Source organism: Mytilus californianus, unplaced genomic scaffold, assembly GCF_021869535.1.
Source record: "Mytilus californianus isolate M0D057914Y unplaced genomic scaffold, xbMytCali1.0.p SCAF_2, whole genome shotgun sequence".
Classification (NCBI taxonomy): domain Eukaryota; kingdom Metazoa; phylum Mollusca; class Bivalvia; order Mytilida; family Mytilidae; genus Mytilus; species Mytilus californianus.
In genome coordinates, this window is record NW_026262668.1 from 84404332 (window position 1) to 84423756 (window position 19425).

The following is a 19425-nucleotide window of genomic DNA, read 5'->3' on the forward strand; positions in this document are numbered from 1 at the left end:
ATAATAATGATAATAATGACTTTTTATTTAAAGAGGGTGACTCAATTAGCATTCACTAATTTACTTTGAGGCCCTCACAAAAACATACAGAACAAGTATTACAAATATTACAATTTTGAACATATATTTAAACTTTCACACTAAATGATTGTCTGTAGAACAAGAAAAAACAAATTATACATTATACACAAACAATAAAAAGACATGATAGAGTTAGAGAGTTGTTACATATCATCTATAGCTAAAATAATCTACACATTTTCTTTCAATAGTGCCAAGATTTTCACATAGTTTTATTTCATTTGGTAGTTTATTCCAAAGTGTTGATGAGCTATATGTGAATGATTTTTTCATCGAATTTGTATTAGGCCTCACTACAGCTAGATTATTATTTGCCGAAGATCGTAAATTTCTGCTGTGTAGGATTAAAATTGGACAACATAGTTCTTTAAGGTAATTAGGTGATTTATTAATGAGAACTTTATGCATCTTAACAATTCTTTGAATTCCATCTGCATTACAATTTCCCCATATTGAGCAACAAAATCAAATATTGGCAGAATATAAGCATTATAAAATAATTTTCTACTACTAATATCTAGATATTTCTTAATTCTGGATAACAGTGCAATAAAAGAACTTATGTTTTTACATACATGACAAATTTGAAATTTCCAATCTAAATTTTTGTCAGTTTATATACCTAGAAGCTTTTGTGTTTCAACAGATGTTATTGAGCTAACTTGTATTGCTATATTTATAGTGTTTGGCATCATGGTTTAGTTTTCTCTCTATCCTTTCTTTATTTATACCATGGGTATGAAGTGTTGTATCATCAGCATACATGTCAATGACTGAATTAGATACCTCTAAAGTCATATCATATATGAATAAAACAAACAGTAGGGGACCTAAAATGGATCGCTGAGGAACCCCATATCTAATATAATCAAGATCTGAAGCTGTATTACCTGAGCACACTTTTTGTTGTCTATTAGAGAGGTATGACTTGAACCATTTTACTGAATGACCTGAGACTTTGTACAAATGTAATTTATGGTAGAGAATGAGATGATCAACAAGATGAAATGCTTTTTTTTCAGATCTAGAAAGACTGTTCCTACATAAGGAATTATAGTTTTGGTTGTCACAAATAATACAATTTAATCGCACAGAGATGTTTTTATCATCAACAAGGTAGCTATAGGTTTTACTGTGAATATCTTGGCAGTTGATACGAAACAATTGGTCACATGTATCGCATCTAATGGCTTTGTCGTCCCATGTCTGTCACAGGCTGGTCATATGTTCCGCAGGGGTATATAGTACTGTTATCATGCGTTGGTCCAGGGTTTGGATCTAAATCATTTGCATTTGCTTATAGTATGAGCGGTAAATATGATGTTACTGATTTACATTTACAAGGATAAGCTCTTGGTGATTTTAGTCTATTTATTGTTGTTAACAAGTTATTTACAGTTACATGTACATCCTGTTTTATTTGTACCTCTCCATCTTCCATGTGTGTCATAGCTGCATTCTTCATGTTCATAATGGTGCTTGCAATAATGATAATGCTTGTGATAAACCGCATTTTGAAAGTTTAAGCCGATATTTATACAGATGGAATTTGCTGAATTTATTCTACAGCACTTGTTTTGAGTAGTTTTGGACTCTTTATTAATACCGTGTAGTAAAGACTGATAAGAGAAACTCACATAAACACTTTACTACAGTATTTTCGTCTTGGTGCTAGAAAAGTGTCGGTAGCTCTGTTTCTTCGACTTTTAGTTGGACTAATTCTGATTCTTGTAATGCGTTGTAGCATTCGCTGTAGGTGTCAAGCAATAGTTGTTTGGTAATGGCAAGGCTAAGTATGCTTCCTGGGTGTAGACCATCTTTTTAGTTGATTGAGATATTGATTGACTTTCTGTAGCCGCCTCTTTTTATTTTTCTGGCACTGATGAAAAATTTGCTAAATTTCATAGTGTTCTTATTTAATTGCTGGTTTAGATCTTTTATGGTAAAATTAGTCTGATAAATTTCCCCTCTTTTATGATACTTCGGCATCAGCATAAGATTTATTTTTTTAAACAGTTTGACCGTTACAGAAAATAAAAACCTGAGAGAGAGAGGCAATTTCCCATGAAAAGCTCTTATCCATAAGACTTCTCGAGGGCATTTAATATGCCCATCATCATTTCTTAATATCAAACCGACGTGTTCTACAGCATAAAGGGGACTTTTGTCTCATAGTATGATAGTCCCAGATTCAATATACACATTTGTCTCTAGGATAACTATCCACGCAATATACTCTTTTGTATAGTGTAATAAACCTCCCTTTTTGATAACATGTGTGGTCCTGTAACATAACAAGATATCAAATTGTAAATACGACGGTTGAGCGCTCACAAACATGTTTAACCCCGCCATATTCTTTATGTGCTTGTCTCAAGTGAGGAGCCTGTAGTTCAGTGGTTGTCGTTGATTCATGTCTGTCATATTTGTTTTTCGTAAATTATTTTGTTATAAATTAGGCCGTTTGTTTTCTCTATTGAATTGTTTCATATTTTTCATCTCGGGAGCTTTTATAGCCGACTATACGGTATGGGGTTTTCTCATTGTTGAAGGCCGTACGGTTGCCTATAGTTGCTTACATCCACTTCATTTGAACTTGGGTGGATAGTTGTTCCATTGAAAATCATACCATATCTCCTTATTTTAAAATTTTATACTTGATTGATGACTAAATAGGATTAATATCCGAATCCTAAAATGGATTGCAAAATTATTTCAACAAATGAAACGAATATTGTAAGAAATGGAACTTAACAATCAAATCGAATCTTGACAACACTAAGGCAAATAAAAACGACAAGAAAAGCAGAAAAGATAATTTTTTTTTAATAATGAATAAGTTGAACATAATGATACTATATATAGAAATATTATTTAAGTCATCTGGAACTTTCCCGAGTACTTTAAATATCTTGTGTAGAGAAGTATTAAATGCATTATTTTGTATAAAGAAAATGTTGTATTTTGATGTTTCTGCTATATTTCGTCTTCGCTTCGGGCTTAAAATGTTGATAAAATATGTCCAAGTTTTGTCTTACCTATAAGAAACTTTACAATTCTTATGTTAGTCCAATTATGCTTTATTGTAGTGAGATATGGTCATTTAATGTGGTGAAGAAAAACAAAAACCTTGAAGCAAAATATTTGTAATATGAACTTCAAATTAAATTTGCCAAAAAAAAAATCTTCTTTCAAAATTGACTTTTTTCAAAGGCGGTAAATACAACTGTATTGTCCAAACTGGAATTGAACCAAGGACCTCTTTGTATAAAAGCTCTGAAGTTCTCTGTAGAGGAAATTGGCTGCATATTTTGAACCCAAATGAGTCATTATTATATGATGTTTATAAAGTAAACCGGAAGTTACGCGAAGGGTTTGTTTCAAAAATTAAAACCTTACTATCCAAAATTAAAGTTTTCTCAAGTTTCGGAAAATCACAGTACTTTTTCTAAACATTCTCAGGTTTGGAAAATCAAAATACTTCTTCTAAACAAAAAAAAAAGTTTATTAATTGTTCTGCTTTAGCAACAAATTTAAATTAAAAATACAATAAATTTTGATAGAAATTGTCTTTTTAACGATGATAATTTAATTTAAAAAAATGAAGTTCGAATTTGAAAAGTGTTTTTTTTCCGATGGAACTTACTAAATATATAAATGTAAGGGAGAAAAAAATGCCAAAACAAGAATAACTAACAGTGCGCTCGCGATATTATATATATATAATAAGTACGTCTTAACAAGTGACAACTCTACGACAGATCCATCCATTGTATCACCAGTGATGTTAGGAATTGAAACGGTATTTGGAAGGCCATATAATTTACCTCAATTTAGGATTGACTCTTGAATTTTGAAGAGTCGAAATAGGATGAACGGATTATATAAACCCGAATCCATATATATATTTATTATATATCGACCACGTTCAATCGCTAGTTATATAAATTTCGTCTCAAATTTAGCCCAACAATGTTAGATCTTCATATTTGCGTTAGCAAATTTGTGTTCTTCCCTTAGCGGGATTCGAACCCTTGCTTCTGTGACATCGTGGCAACACAGCCTGCACCGTGTCCAGCGCCCTAGACCACTCGACCACCTAGGCTACATAAAATACAGCTTTCGGTGGTCGATGTAAAGCCTTTCTTCGTCGGCTTTAGGGTTGTAGCACAGTACATGAAGTATAGTGGCAAGTAGATGGTGTACTTTTCAGATCAGCTATTTTTGTCTGCCGTAAAGGATGATAACGTTAATTATCATGCCGTCACATCAAATTTGAATTTTATTATATACGTCTAAACATGTGACAACTCTATGACAGACATTCTCCATCGGATAACACGTGGTTATACAGGACTAACATGTGGCAATACAGGGTTAACAACATACAATATATATAATTCGTCTCAAATTTAGCCCAACAATGTTAGATCTTCTTTGCGTTAGCAAATTTTTGTTCTTCCCTTAGAGGGATTCGAACCCTTGCTTCTGTGACATCGTGGCAACCCTGCCTGCACCGTGTGTGTGTATATATATTTAATAACATCGTTAGAAACTAGAATATCCCATCAGCGGCTCTATGTAATAGAGAGAAAGAAGATGAATTCTATCTTATAGTAATGTGTACGTTGTCTTCAACCTATTCCAAATTTGAAAATATATATTCAGCCAAAAATGTACAATAGATTTTCTTATAACAGTAAAAAATTAATTACAGATAAGATACAGTAAAAACACTAAACATTGCTTTTAAAATTAGAAAGAAAAACTACAAAGTAGACTTAATACTTGCAAAAGTGTGTTGCAGTAAACAAGAAATTAAACTAGAGCACGTGTCGCTCACCTGCATCATCATCAATGGCCACTTTTTGGTAAAATTCATCATTAAAGTGCGATAAACCCATAAAGAGTTAATTAACAATTTAATCATTTTGACGTATGTGTAGATGTCGTCCTGCAGATCATTTTTGCTTTTTAAAGTTTCTATCAATGATTTACTATCATGATATAACAAATAAGGTATAAATCATAATTCAGGGCAATAACTCTTATAAGGAGTTGACTGACTATTTTGACTATGTTGACTTATTTTCAAATCCTGTTTTGCTGATTATTTTTGCTATTTTTTTTTCTATTTATCTAATTATAGTTTTCAAATAAATGGCAAAAATGCAAACTAAAAAATTGGTAAAAAGTTTCATTAAAGGGCAATTACTGCTAGGAAGAGTCGACCAACCATTTCAGCATTTTAACTTATTTGTAGATCTTGTCTTGCTGATCATTTTTGCTTTTAAAGTGTCATTCTATCTAATACAATTTTCAAGATAATGGACCCCAAAAAAAATGGTAAAAATCGTCTTTAAACGGCAATAACTCCAGCAAGAAGTTGATTAACGGTGTCGCCCAAGCTGACTTATTTGTAGATCATAGAAATAAGAAGATGTGGTATGAGTGCCAATGAGACAATTCTCCATCCAAGTCACAATGTGTTACGAGTAAACAATTATAGGTCAAAGTACGGCCTTCAACACGGAGCTTTGGCTCGCATCGAACAGCAAGCTATAAAGGGCCCCAAAATGACAAGTGTAAAACAATTCAAACAGGAAAACCAACGGTCTAATCTATATAAAAAACGAGAAACGAGAAACACTTATGCACCACATCAACAAACGACAACCACTGAACAACAGGCTCCTGACTTAGGACAGGTGCATACAAATGCAGCGGGTTTAAACGTTTTAACAGTCGCCATGTCTTGTTGATCATTTTTGAATTTGAAGTTTCCCTCTTTTTACTATAGTTTCATGAAAAAAGGCTAAAATGAAAAAAAAAAAATGGTTAATTTATCATTTTAGGACAATAACTCCTATAAGAAGTCTAGTGACAGTTTTGATATATATATATAGACAGAAGGTAGATCTCAACATTTTGAACATTCCTGCTCTATCAGATTTTCATCATCTATAGCAGTTTTTAAGATAAGACAAAACTTGCGTTTTACCCTTATGTTCTAATTGTAGCCATGTCGGCCATGTTGGTTTGAAGGCGGGGTCGTCGGACACAATCTTTAAACTAAATACCCCAAGAATGATTGTGGTCACGTTTTGGTTCCAATTGGCCCAGTAGTTTCAGACGAGAAGATTTTTGGAAAAGTTAACGGAAAAAGACTGACGACAGACATTAAGTGATGAGAAAAGCTCACTTGACCCTTCGGTTCAGGTAAGCTAAAAATTGACGAAAATAAAAAATATAGATAATATAATACTTGCTAAATGTTGTTGTTCTTAATATAATATAAAATATAATTTTAAAATAAAAAAAAAGCAAAAACATGCATCGTACAAAAAATCTCAAAAGAAAATCCGAACTATGTGAAAAATTCTTTTTATTTGTTAATTTCTTTATATATAAGATAATTATCAAAGACAAATTTTAACATTTAAAAGGAAAAAGAAGAACACTGACGATGTTAGGAAGGGTCCCTTGTGTATTTGTGCCAGGCACAGAAACAAATAATTAATACCGGTACAAACGAAGAGATACACTTGATAGGGTTTCATTTGTTAGTAATTTTGCTATAAGGAAATAATTCAAGATATGTTCGAAGTTTCGTTTAAAAAAGTAACTGATTGGCAAGTTTTGAAAACCAAACACAAAAAGATGTATCTAAAAATTGTGATTTCTAGCAAAAAATAATTTGATACTGGGAATGAATTTTTGTTGCAATTTTAGCGAAAAATTATGTTTCTAAAATTTGTGATTTTTTTAACAAAAACTATTTTCTACCGCAATTCTGTCATTCAATTTTGTCTAATAATATGAACGTTCCATAAAATTAAAGAATTAATTTCCAAATACATCATAAAAGTAAAAAGGCAAATTATTTAAAAAGCTGTAAAACAACTTAAAGCTGAATTTGAAAAAAAAATAATAAACACATTGCTAACTGATTTAATTTTCTGTTCGCGGATGCTGTAGTATGATATCAAGAACTTGATATCAATCACCCAGACGCCGGAAATGATCACACCTCGTTTGTTTTGTAGTACATGTAGTAGTCGTCGTCACCAGATTCTTCTGTAAATAGCTTGCTCAATTCTTGCTTGATCTGTTCAAATCCTGAACGTTTATGTGGATCATAGTGCCAACACTTCAGCATGATTTTGTAAAACCTATAAAAAGAAAAAAATTATTAGCTATATAAACGTATAAAAACAGATTTCATTGCAGATGACACGTTTTTTAATTGTACATAACCTTCATCAGTTAATATGAGACCACTGGCGTAGCTAGGCCATTTTTAATTGTACGCCCGAACCTCGGTCAGGGGACTGAGGCATATATCAGCCCGTGCATTTATTCGTCGTTTTTACGATTTGATAGCTTCAGTTAAGAATGAAAAGCCTTATTATACTATCAGACTGAATTCAGAGGTCAAAGCAGATGCTATTTGGTTAATTTCTAGATCGATTCAATGGTCAGTGTTATTTTCCTGATAGATTTTGGTCGACTAATGAAAGTCTTGAATTATTCACTGATAGTGCAGGTAATTTTTTATAAGGTTGTTGAGCTTATTTTCAAGGTCACTGGGTCCAATACCAGTGGCCCAGTAGTTGGGCTGATACTAGCATTTTATTGGATATAACATGTTTGCAGCTTATTCTCATTGTGTTGGCTTTCATGATATGGGAACCTTCATTTAGAAAAAAACAGATTTTGTTGAGAATAGATAATCAGACTTTAGTAAGCATTGTGAACAAAAGGACATCAAAATCAAAGACAGTTATGATAGTGATAAGGCAACTAGTTTTCTCACTATGGACAACAGCATACAATTTAGGGCACACCATGTTGAGGGTGAGCACAATGCAATCGCAGATGCTCTTTCTCGATTTCAGGAACAACGTTTTATGGACTTGGTTCCGAATGCAGACAGTTCTCAATCAGCAATCCCACAATAATTTCTGACGATGATTTCAGAACTGAAATGAATCATAAATTCATTAGCACCCAGTAAACCAAAAGCATATCAGGGTTTTTCTGAAGTCTTGCCTATTCAACTTGGTGACTTGACATCATTCATTGTTTATCTGTTTAGACAGAAATTGTCCAACTCAACAGTATCTGGCTATATTTCAAGCTTAAGTTACTTTGATAAAATCAATTTAGAAGACAATACACAGAAATTTGTGGTCCGAAAATTTGTTGAAGAAATAAAAAGGTTGGGTGCCCAAATCAAAAGGACAATAGATTACATATAACGAGAGATATATTGGAAAAATTATTGGGGTCACTGGCGGTAACATGTAAAAACGGGTAAGAGACAAACCTGTTTATGACTGCATTTTCGCTAGCCTTTCATGGTTTTATGAGAGTAGGTGAAATAACAGTTGATTGCAAAAAAAAAGCAGATGCATACTGTGAAATTTGAAAATATATAGCTTTGTGATGCAAGATTAGAGGGTTTGTTGACATCATCTAAAACTAATCAGTTTGGTACTGGAACAACACTCGTTATTTCAAAGCAGAAAAACAAAAATGTCTGTCCAGTACAAATAATGGCTAAATGTATCAAAGTTCGTCCCCTTATCTGGAACCTTTATTTTATCATTTGATGGATCCCCCTTTCAAGATACCAGTTTTCAGCATTATCAAAAAGGTCTCTGTCAGTAATTGGTATAGAAAAACAATGGATTTTAGTCCCATTCATTTAGAATTGGCATATCAACTACATGCTCATTAGAGGGTATTTCTGATGAACAAACTAAAGAAATGGGACGTTGAAAGTCACAGGCCTTTTTGCGTTTAATTATAATTCTAAATGTGCCTGAACATTATACATGTTCATATATTTCATGTAAATATGTTTCTATAATTGCTTATTTCATAATGTAATCCTGAGCTGGCATTTGAATGCATATTGTATTATGTAAATAAATGGTATGCATGTTTCTATAATTGCTTATTTCATAATGTAGTCCTGAGCTGGCATCTAAATGAATATTGTATTATGTAAATAAATGGTATGTCCTGTATCAATATAAGCAAGTGATAATTGCTTTCTAAGTATTGCAGGACATGCTACAGTTTGGATCGTTGGATCCTCCATTATAAAGCATGCCTTCATGGAAGCCAGAGGAAGATCAGGAGGGGTAAACTTGGGAATGCAGAGGATGGGTGTTAATATTTGGTGGCAAGGAAAATGTGGAGGTAAAGTGCTGAACATGAAACAACAAATAAGAACCATGTTAAAGTATGAAGATCCGCCAACTATATTAGTTTTACAAATTAGAGGCAATGATATAGGGAAAGAAAGTACAAAAATTCTTTGTGAACTAATAAGGAAACAGTTCAGCTGGATGCGCCAGCTGATGTTGGACACGGTTTTTGTCTGGTCTCAAATTATTCCGAGATCAAGTTGGCGGGCGTTACTCTTACAATATTGATGCCCTGGAAAAATGTAGAATGAGGGTTAATACCTCTATAGCATAATTTTTAACCAAAACAGATGGTTGTTACATCCGTTACCATGATACAAAAGCCTATGAATCATTCCTAATGAATGATGGAGTGCGTTTGACCTCTTTAGGAAATAATATTTTCATGAATGCCCTCCAGAGAGGATTAGAAATGATTATCAGTAATTTTGGCATGAATTTAACCTTCCCTGACTGTAATTAGATACAACTGTTATGTGAACATTTTATATCTGACATCGCAAGTAATTATAAGTTGCTAGGAAGTAACTTGAAAGTTAATATATTAATAGTTGTATTTGGCACAGATTTGCGCAGCTTCACCTCCTCTTTTCAGTGGCGGTTGTCCAATCAGATCAAGTTGTTACTATGATCTTATTGGACAATTTGGCACATTTCGCTGCGCTGGATTTAACATTCATATATTAAGTGAACAGTAAGGAGAGTCTCTGATTACCAGGGCTCTCCAATCAACTTCTCGTACTACTCATATTACTTAAATATATTTATATTAGTGGTCTGCCATAATTTGCGGCAGCCACATTATAATTTACATATAATATATTGAATACAGACATGATTGATAAATATATTTTAGAGCAAGATTGACAATTCAAATACATATTATACATCATATATGTTATATTTTATTAAAGATAAAGCTGTGACCAAATACTGCCAAAACCATATTATCTATTTGTTATTTGTTTGGGCCTCGAGGATAATAACATTTAGTACGGTTTTAATTTATTGATAACACAATGAATATTTATACCTATAAAAGCAATATTCAAAGATCTAATTTTAGTGTTGAATTAGTAACCTTTTAGAATAAGTTTATTTAAATGATCGTATCTAAATTTACGGGCTTGCTAAACAAAGTCACTGTAAAAATTAGGATGTGCTATCCCGTTTTTATACGTTTTCTACAGCCAAACTTCTAAACTAAATCTTTGTATGTTTGAAGAAATTTAGTAAAGGTTTTAAGTAATTTACGGTAGGTATAGTGTCCGGCTAGTATCGTGGTTTTTCGAGTGATTTGATCGGTTTTTTTCGAGTGTGACCACTTTTTTTCGAGTGAATATGATCAAAAATGTAAACAAACAGACTTCCTTTTTGACAAGACGTGATATAGAAGCTTGAGTTTAATATACAAGGTTATACAATGCATGTTAGTATTTGAGATAAAAAGATATTATCAATCCGACATTATTTTTCGTTAAAAAAGTTAAATTTAGCCTTAAAATACTTTCATTCCAAAATACAGAATAAAGCCATTTTGATACACATACCAATGCAAATGTCGAAGGAAATGCAAACATGGAATCTATATATCCTTAGATATACAGACTCTTTACAAAAATTCTAGTTATTGCATTGAAAACGACATTTTGAGACTAAATTCATTTCTATATGTCCGGGTTTTTTCGAGAGCAGTCCAGGTTTTTTCGAGTGCGTCCGTGTTTTATCGAGTGATTATACATCAGTTTGATAATGGTGTACTAACACTAACGTTATTGTTGTTTGTCACATCTTATAAATAACATGTACAGTATATATTCATGATGTCAACAATCTAATGTAAGCATAGACAATTTGGATTGAGATGTACATACATATAGTGTGTTAAGCTGATGAACTATTCATTTCATTGTTAATTATGTATAAAATTTAATTCAAATTTTATTGTCAATGGGAATAAAAGTGGGACGGATTAAGTGTGTATGTGGTTTTTTTATTAATGTTTTTTAATTGTGGGGGCGTGGGCAGGCCTCCTTTAGTAGAATATTTTTTTATTACATAGCATTTTTCTGATTCTTCACTGCTGTCCAGTAGGTTTCTTACTCCTTTTTTTAAAAACTCCGGGGTTTACCACAAAAAATATTATTAATCGTAAAAACAAAAGTAGCATGAAATGAAGTTGAAACGATTATGAGTCCCCTGCACTATGTTCTAAAGACCGTTTTATAAAGGATCCAATAATTTCTAATTTAACACTGGAAAGTTGTGGTAGAACGTTTTCCAAACGGAAAATGCTAATTTTTATTAAAAATGATTTGTTGGCAAACTTGGCGATACTATAGAAAGCGGAATAACTCTTTGACTTTATATTGGAGAAATGCTAATACTTAGTTCCTTCTCCTGATCATGTAATCTGATCTCAGAAGGTTAAAAGGAAGTAAATAAGGATGACTGGCACCACCTAGATTTCACATCCAAGATAATAGGTAGAAGTAAATTTATTTTCTGCTGCCCTGGTAGTTAGAAATCAAAATTGAAATAGTGAGAAATGAGTGTTGGCCATTGGCGTAGAAATAGCGAGAAATTTAGAGGAAACTCTCTGTGACGAGCAACATTTTCTGTGCCAAATTTAGCAAGGGGTGTTCTTCATTTATACTATTTCGAAAATTCCGGAACCGTTGAGTACACTTAAAAAATGCAATTTTTCTTTCAAAAAAGCTGCAGCACCATATGTGTTTTGCAGTTTCAATTACACCCAAAGGTGTTGATAATTCAGAATTCGACATTTTTTTCAATGGATCTTTGATAGTGAAAACGCAGGACCAAAAAAGGCTACCATTGTCGCCTATGTAAATAACCTAAAGCGAAATAACGATTTCTGGCCCATCACTGTATTTTTCGAGATGTTTTAGAAATTGGATAGGTTAATTAATAAGGTACTAAGTGATAACCTGTATCAGAAGAAAATTGCTGATCGCCATGAAACTATAGTCTGTATCAATTTTTTACTGTTTTTTTATTCTCCTGCCTCAGGGGTAGGGTTCATTGACCTACTGTAAGAACGAGAATTCTGTCAAGGACTCTGTCTTTAATCATTTCTCCTCATCTTCGAAAACACTGCATGTATATACGCATATATATAAAAAAAAGGGGGGGGCTTATTTTTGATGACGTCAGCGAAATTTTTGCATTTTCAATGGCATAAATGTGCCAAAATGCCCCTTAAATATTAAAATTAAGTAAAAAATCAAAGGCTATACATGTTTTTTCTTTGTATCGTCGAATATTATATTCTGCACACGGTTCATATAAAACACATAACAGCAATGATAATTTCTTAGTTTCCGCATTTTTATAGTCTATTTCATAAAATAGTTTGACTCTTATGCAACGCTGTTCATATATTCGTGATAAAGACATATAAGTTGGACACAGTAATCAAATCATCAGCCTCAAGTCTTTAATAGGCCAAAATCGAACTTCATTAATCAAACAACTGGTTTTAAACATAGCCAAACAGTAAAAATAAGCTGGTCAATGGCCCCAAGTCTGTAAAAAGTAACGTTTTCTGCAAAGGGGGGTACCTGTAAAGAAAGTCATTTTAAATAGTGAACAATTGTATCTTTTATCCAAAAATTTGAACTTAAGCAGCAGGGGTATATTTTAATCGACTAATGTAAAGGTTGTCCGATTTTATTTCAAAATATGTCGGTATAGGTTAAAAGGAAGTAAATAAGGGTGACTGGCGCCACCTAGATTTCACATCCAAGATAATAGGTAGAAGTAAATTTATTTTCTGCTGCCCTGGTAATTAGAAATCAAAATTGAAATAGTGAGAAATGAGTGTTGGCCATTGGTGTAAAAATAGCGAGAAATTTAGAGGAAACTCTCTGTGACGAGCAACATTTTCTGTGCCAAATTTAGCAAGGAGTGTTCTTCACTTATACTATTTCGAAAATTCCGGAACCGTTGAGTACACTTAAAAAATGCAATTTTTCTTTCAAAAAAGCTGCGGCACCATATGTGTTTTGCAGTTTCAATTACACCCAAAGGTGTTGATAATTCAGAATTGGACATTTTTTTCAATGGATCTTTGATAGTGAAAACGCAGGACCAAAAAAGGCTACCATTTATTTTAAATTCTATAGTTTATTAAGACAGAGTTTAATTTTACAATGATAATTGTCGTAGTTGGTAGTTTACACGTTCACAGATTGGGAACGTTTATTCATAATCGAAAGACCTAACATAATTTCACTTAGGATCGCAATAACTATGTTGATGGTGTTCAGTTCCACTATGGTTTTGGTATACCAAAATATTTTCGAAACACAGGAAGGGCAATAAAAGAAGACAGCTTATCGCAGTTAAGTATTGGACATGTTTTTATTTATATATTTGCTGAAAGCTATTAAGTTATAGGAAAATTACTCGGGAATTTACCAATTTGATATAGTGACAAATGGCAGTCAATTACTTTTGTATTATTCATTTTATTTAAAAAATTGGGGGTATAACCTGGGTATCATATGCCACACATAGTTTACGCAACTATGGTATATTATATCAGGATGCTTTGTCAATGTCAATTATGTTAAAATCGAGAGCCTTATAACCTGAGTATCATATGCCAACACATTTTTGTTAACTATGGTATTTTATAACAGAATACTTTTGTCAAGGGGCTTCCTGGCCACTGCATGGATTAAAAAACGTCATATCTTATTAAATATCTATTATGTAAAAGTTTATACTTATATATATAGGTTGCTTTTCTGAGCACTTTTTGTGGAGAGCCTAGGTGATCTAGCGCGTCGGGCACAGTGCAAGGCGATTTGACGCCACGATATATTAGTAGCATGAGTTCGAAACCCGGCCAGTGAAGAACAAAAAAGTTGCTTCCGCAAATTTACAGATCTAACATTGTTCGGCTGATTTTTAGACGAATTATATAATGTATTACACACATATATATCATGAATACATTTTAACTATAACTGCGTACAACATACAGCAAATACATGTCGCTAATCAACAATCTCAAACTTCATATTCTTTGGATACTTTCTCACGTATCAAAGTAGCAGTCACCTCGAGACCACACAACTATAGGCACAGAATATAAACAAACAAAGTCATAAACTATACGACTTGTAATTAAAAGTGTTAGAATTAAAACACAGCTGCATCATACATTAACTTTCATGGTCATTCAGACAGTCTGCTAGTGGTCATTAAAACAATTAAGATAAAATCATTTAACAACCCGGACCAAAGCAAATTAAAAAACAGCTGCATCATACATTAATTTTAACAGTTAATCAGTCTGTCTGCTAGGGTTCATGAAAGAATTATTTAACAACCCTTACAAAAGCAAATTATTGTAGGCAATTTATTATTGATAACAGAACTGAAATAAGATATAAATTTCAAAGATTAACTCTTCTTTTATTAAAAAAAGAAACAAAAAAAAAATTGTTTGTGCTTGAGTACATATTGTATTTAGGATGGGTGCATATGGAACTTAAATGAATTTATAATGCTCTAGTACAAATGGTGCTTTGATAAGCAGTGCATGGTGCATGTGGCACTTATATTAATTTATGATGCTCTAGTACAAATGGTGCTTTGATGAGCAGTGGATGGTGGATATGACAAAACGATGAATTAATGATGCTCTAGTACAAATGGTGCTTTGATGAGCAGTGCATGGTCATATGGCACTTGCTCTAGTACAAATAGTGCTTTGATGAGAAGTGCATAGTCATATGGCACATAGATAATTTAATGATGCTTTAGTACAAATGGTGCTTTGATGAGCAGTGCATGGTCATATGGCACTTGCTCTAGTACAAGTGGTGCTTTGATGAGCAGTGCATGGTCATATGGCACTTAGATAATTTAATGATGCTCTAGTACAAATGGTGCTTTGATGAGCAGTGCATGGTCATATGGCACTTGCTCTAGTACAAATGGTGCTTTGATGAGCAGTGCATGGTCATATGGCACTAATACTAATTTATGATGCTCTAGTACAAATGGTGCTTTGATGAGCAATGCATGGTCATATGGCACTTGCTCTAGAACAAATAGTGCTTTAATGAGCAGTGCATGGTCATATGGCACTTATACTAATTTATGATGCTTTAGTATAAATGGTGCTTTGATGAGCAATGTTTGGTCATATGGCAATTGCTCAAGTACAAATGGTGCTTTGATGAGAAGTGCATGGTGAATATGACATGACGATGAATTAATGATGCTCTAGTACAAATGGTGCTTTGATGAGCAGTGCATGGTCATATGGCACTTGCTCTAGTACAAATGGTGCTTTGATGAGCAGTGCATGGTCATATGGCACTTAGATAATATAATGATGCTCTAGTACAAATGGTGCTTTGATGAGCATTGCATGGTCATATGGCACTTGCTATAGTACAAATGTTGCTTTGATGAGCAATGCATGGTCATATGGCACTTGCTCTAGTAAAAATGGTGCTTTGATGAGCAGTGCATGGTCATATGGTACTTATATTAATGTATGATGCTCTTGTACAAATGGTGCTTTGATGAGCAATGCATGGTCATATGGCAATTGCTCTAGTACGAATGGTGCTTTGATGAGCAGTGCATGGTCATATGGCACTTAGATAATTTAATGATGCTCTAGTACAAATGATGCTTTGATGAGCAGTGCATGGTCATATGGCACTTGTTGATGAGCAGTATATGGTCATATGGCACTTAGATAATTTAATGATGCTCTAGTACAAATGGTGCTTTGATGAGCTGTGCATGGTCAAATGGCACTTGCTCTAGTACAAATGGTACTTTGATGAGCAGTGCATGTTCATATGGCAATAATACTAATTTATGATGCTCTAGTACAAATGGTGCTTTGATGAGCAATGCATGGTCATATGGCACTTGCTCTAGTACAAATGGTGCTTTGATGAGCAGTGCTTGGTCATATGGCACTAATACTAATTTATGATGCTTTAGTAAAAATGGTGCTTTGATGAGCAGTGCTTGGTCATATGGCACTAATATTAATTTTTAATGCTCTAGTACAAATGGTGCTTTGATGAGCAGTGAATGGTGAATATGACACAACGATAAATTAATGATGCTCTAGTACAAATGGTGCTTTGACGAGCAGTGTATGGTCAAATGGCACTTACTCTAGTACAAATGGTGCTTTGATGAGCAATGCATGGTGCATATGGCACTTATATTAATTTATGATGTTCTAGTACAAATGATGCTTTGATGGGCAATGCATGGTGCATATGACACTTATTAATTTATGGTGCTCTAGTACAAATGGTGCTTTGATGAGCAGTGCATGGTGAATATGACACAACGATAAATTAATGATGCTCTTGTACAAATGGTGCTTTGACGAGCAGTGTATGGTCAAATGGCACTTACTCTAGTACAAATGGTGCTTTGATGAGCAATGCATGGTGCATATGCCACGTATATTAATTTATGATGTTCTAGTACAAATGATGCTTTGATGGGCAATGCATGGTGCATATGACACTTATTAATTTATGGTGCTTCAGTACAAATGGTGCTTTGATGAGCAGTGCATGGTCATATGACAAAAAGATGAATTGATGATGCTCTAGTACAAATGGTTGAGATGAGCAGTGCATGGTCATATGGCAATTAGATAATTTAATGATGCTTTAGTACAAATGGTGCTTTGATGAGCAATGCATGGTGAGCATTGCACTTATATCAATTTATGATGCTCTAGTACAAATGGTGCTTTGATGAGCAGTGCATGGTGCATAAAGCACTTATATACTAATTTATGATGCTCTAGTGCAAATGGTGCTTTGATGAGTAGTGCATGGTGCATATGGCATTTCGATAATTTAATGATGCTCTAGTACAAATGGTGATTTGATGAAAGTGCATGGTGCATATGGCACTTAGATAATTTAATGATGCTCTAGTACAAATTATGCTTTGATGAGCAGAGCATGGTCATAAAGCATTTAGATAATTTAATAATGCTCTAGTACAAATGGTGCTTTGATGAGCAATGAACAGTGCATATGAATCTTATATAGATTTGTTGTGCTTATATACATATTGTATTTTTGATTAGTGCACATTTTACATTCTCTTTCAGCTTTTCCCTCATCAGAGGACTTTGCAATTACATAAAACAAGTACTCGTAAAAGGCGGAGGCTGGGCAAGTTAATGGGAAACATACACAGTTCTGGTCTGGGGTGGATTTACCTTACAATGACATAAAATGTACAGCACCAATCATCACACAAACTGTTGTTACAATTCTCAGAAGTACTGGTGTAATACAAGGAAAGGACGCAAATACATCAGATCTAACTTTAATACCAGCACTGACAAACTTGTCGCAGAGTGTTAATTCCATGTTGCCACACACGCAAAGTAACACTACATTTAATGCGACAGATATGACGACACCATAACTGGAACCCACATCAAATATGAATGTTAACCCATCATCTGAGAGCAGTAATCATTCGTGCTCAAATGTTATAAGAAGAGGCTGCTAACAGTGTTCGGCATCAATTGGAGGAACTCCGAAAAAAATGGCAAGATGCCTCTTACATTTATGGGGCAACTTCTCAACAATATTCTAATGAATCACCTAAAATTATGAAATATGCTACTACCATTGTACATTCAAATTTTTTGCCAGATGTTTTCTTCAAATGTTTTATATTGTATTAATTAGTAAATGCATATTTTTGTATGTGGTGTATTATAGATACGTGTATGTAGAAAAGAATTATTTTTGATGTCATTGTATTTGACTAAATCTTTTAGACATGGGGTCATGGGCTTCTGTCTGTGGATCTTTTTTAATGGTACAAGGTTGTTTGAAGAAATCATTTTATTTTTATGTATCTTTTTTCAATTTTATAAAAAGTTATTTGGATTAAAGTACAATGAATAAGTGAAGGTATAATTTTGTAGATGACTAGAAATGAAATGGATACATGGACCTCTTTAATTCAATCATGGAGTCTCAGAATTGAATATTATAATGTTTTGTAGTTATATGATTGTTTTAGGGTTGGTTGCCATGACAGATGGTATATACATGTAGACATAAGTCTCATAAGACGTCTTAATTGAATCTATGTCTGACACTGTGATTCAAAATGAAATCGGGACATGGACCTCTTTCTGTTCAATCCTGTGTACATTGCACACTTAAGGTGTAATATTGTGTTGTTTAGTTAATATGATTTTTTTGTTGGGTGTTGGTTGCCATGGGGACATGGGCCTCTGTCAATCCTGAAATATTTTCAAGAATAACGATAATCTGAGAGGTAATAGATATTATATATAAATGTCATGAGTCATTATAAAGGTTGTAACGATGCAGTGGAATAACCCGATTTTCGAAGAGTTTATTAAACCAACAGTAATGAATCATCCCCGTCTGTCATTGCAGACAATACGGGTGTCATAAAATTTTGGAATCCCCTAAAGTTTAATGACTATAACATTACGCACTGTAATACACTATGTGGGAAATACTAATATCTTTCGCGAAATTAAGCACACAAAACTGTTTGGTAGCATATCAACATAGTTATATTGACATGAAACCAATAAAAACGATTTTTATTTGATTATTAACATAAAAATAAAAAATACATATTGATATAAATGGTAAATTTAGTTAAATTATGTATATTTGACGCTGGTTGCCATGGGGACATGGGCCTCTGGCAGCCATGTTGAAATCGGTTAATACATGTACATGTTATAATCATAGAATCATGAATGAAACCTCTTAGATGTAGATAATTTAGATTCATAGTGAATTTCATTTAGTAGTTGGGCCTCATTGTTTCTGAAATGTTTTGTCACAGGCTTGGATGGGGGATATTGTTACAAGGAAGGTTTTGTGTAACAATATGATGGCGAATGTAACCCCATCTTTGATGGAATGGGTCAATTAGGTTTTGTCATTATAAACATATATGTTGTTTATAAATATGATTTTTTGATTTAATTATACATGTTTATCATTTTGTTGATTCTTCGTCATTTTAATATTGAATGACAGTTTTCAATTCATACATAATGTTGTTTGTCATTCCTTCTTCC

The 19425-nt window shown here is 33.3% G+C and overlaps 1 protein-coding gene across 4 annotated transcripts in view; it reads right to left on the minus strand.

Moving 5' to 3' along the window:
- Window positions 1-19425, minus strand: part of LOC127730318 (proto-oncogene tyrosine-protein kinase receptor Ret-like) — a 118987-nt gene that overhangs the window by 54483 nt on the left and 45079 nt on the right. The window contains exon 18 of one of the 4 annotated variants that reach the window (XM_052238651.1): window positions 2890-7253. The exons of the other annotated variants lie outside the window; for them this stretch is intronic. Within the exon in view, the coding sequence (XP_052094611.1) occupies window positions 7106-7253 (148 nt within the window). The 3' untranslated portion in view covers window positions 2890-7105. Of the gene's footprint in view, window positions 1-2889; window positions 7254-19425 lie in introns of those variants that run through there. 4 annotated transcript variants of the gene reach the window in all.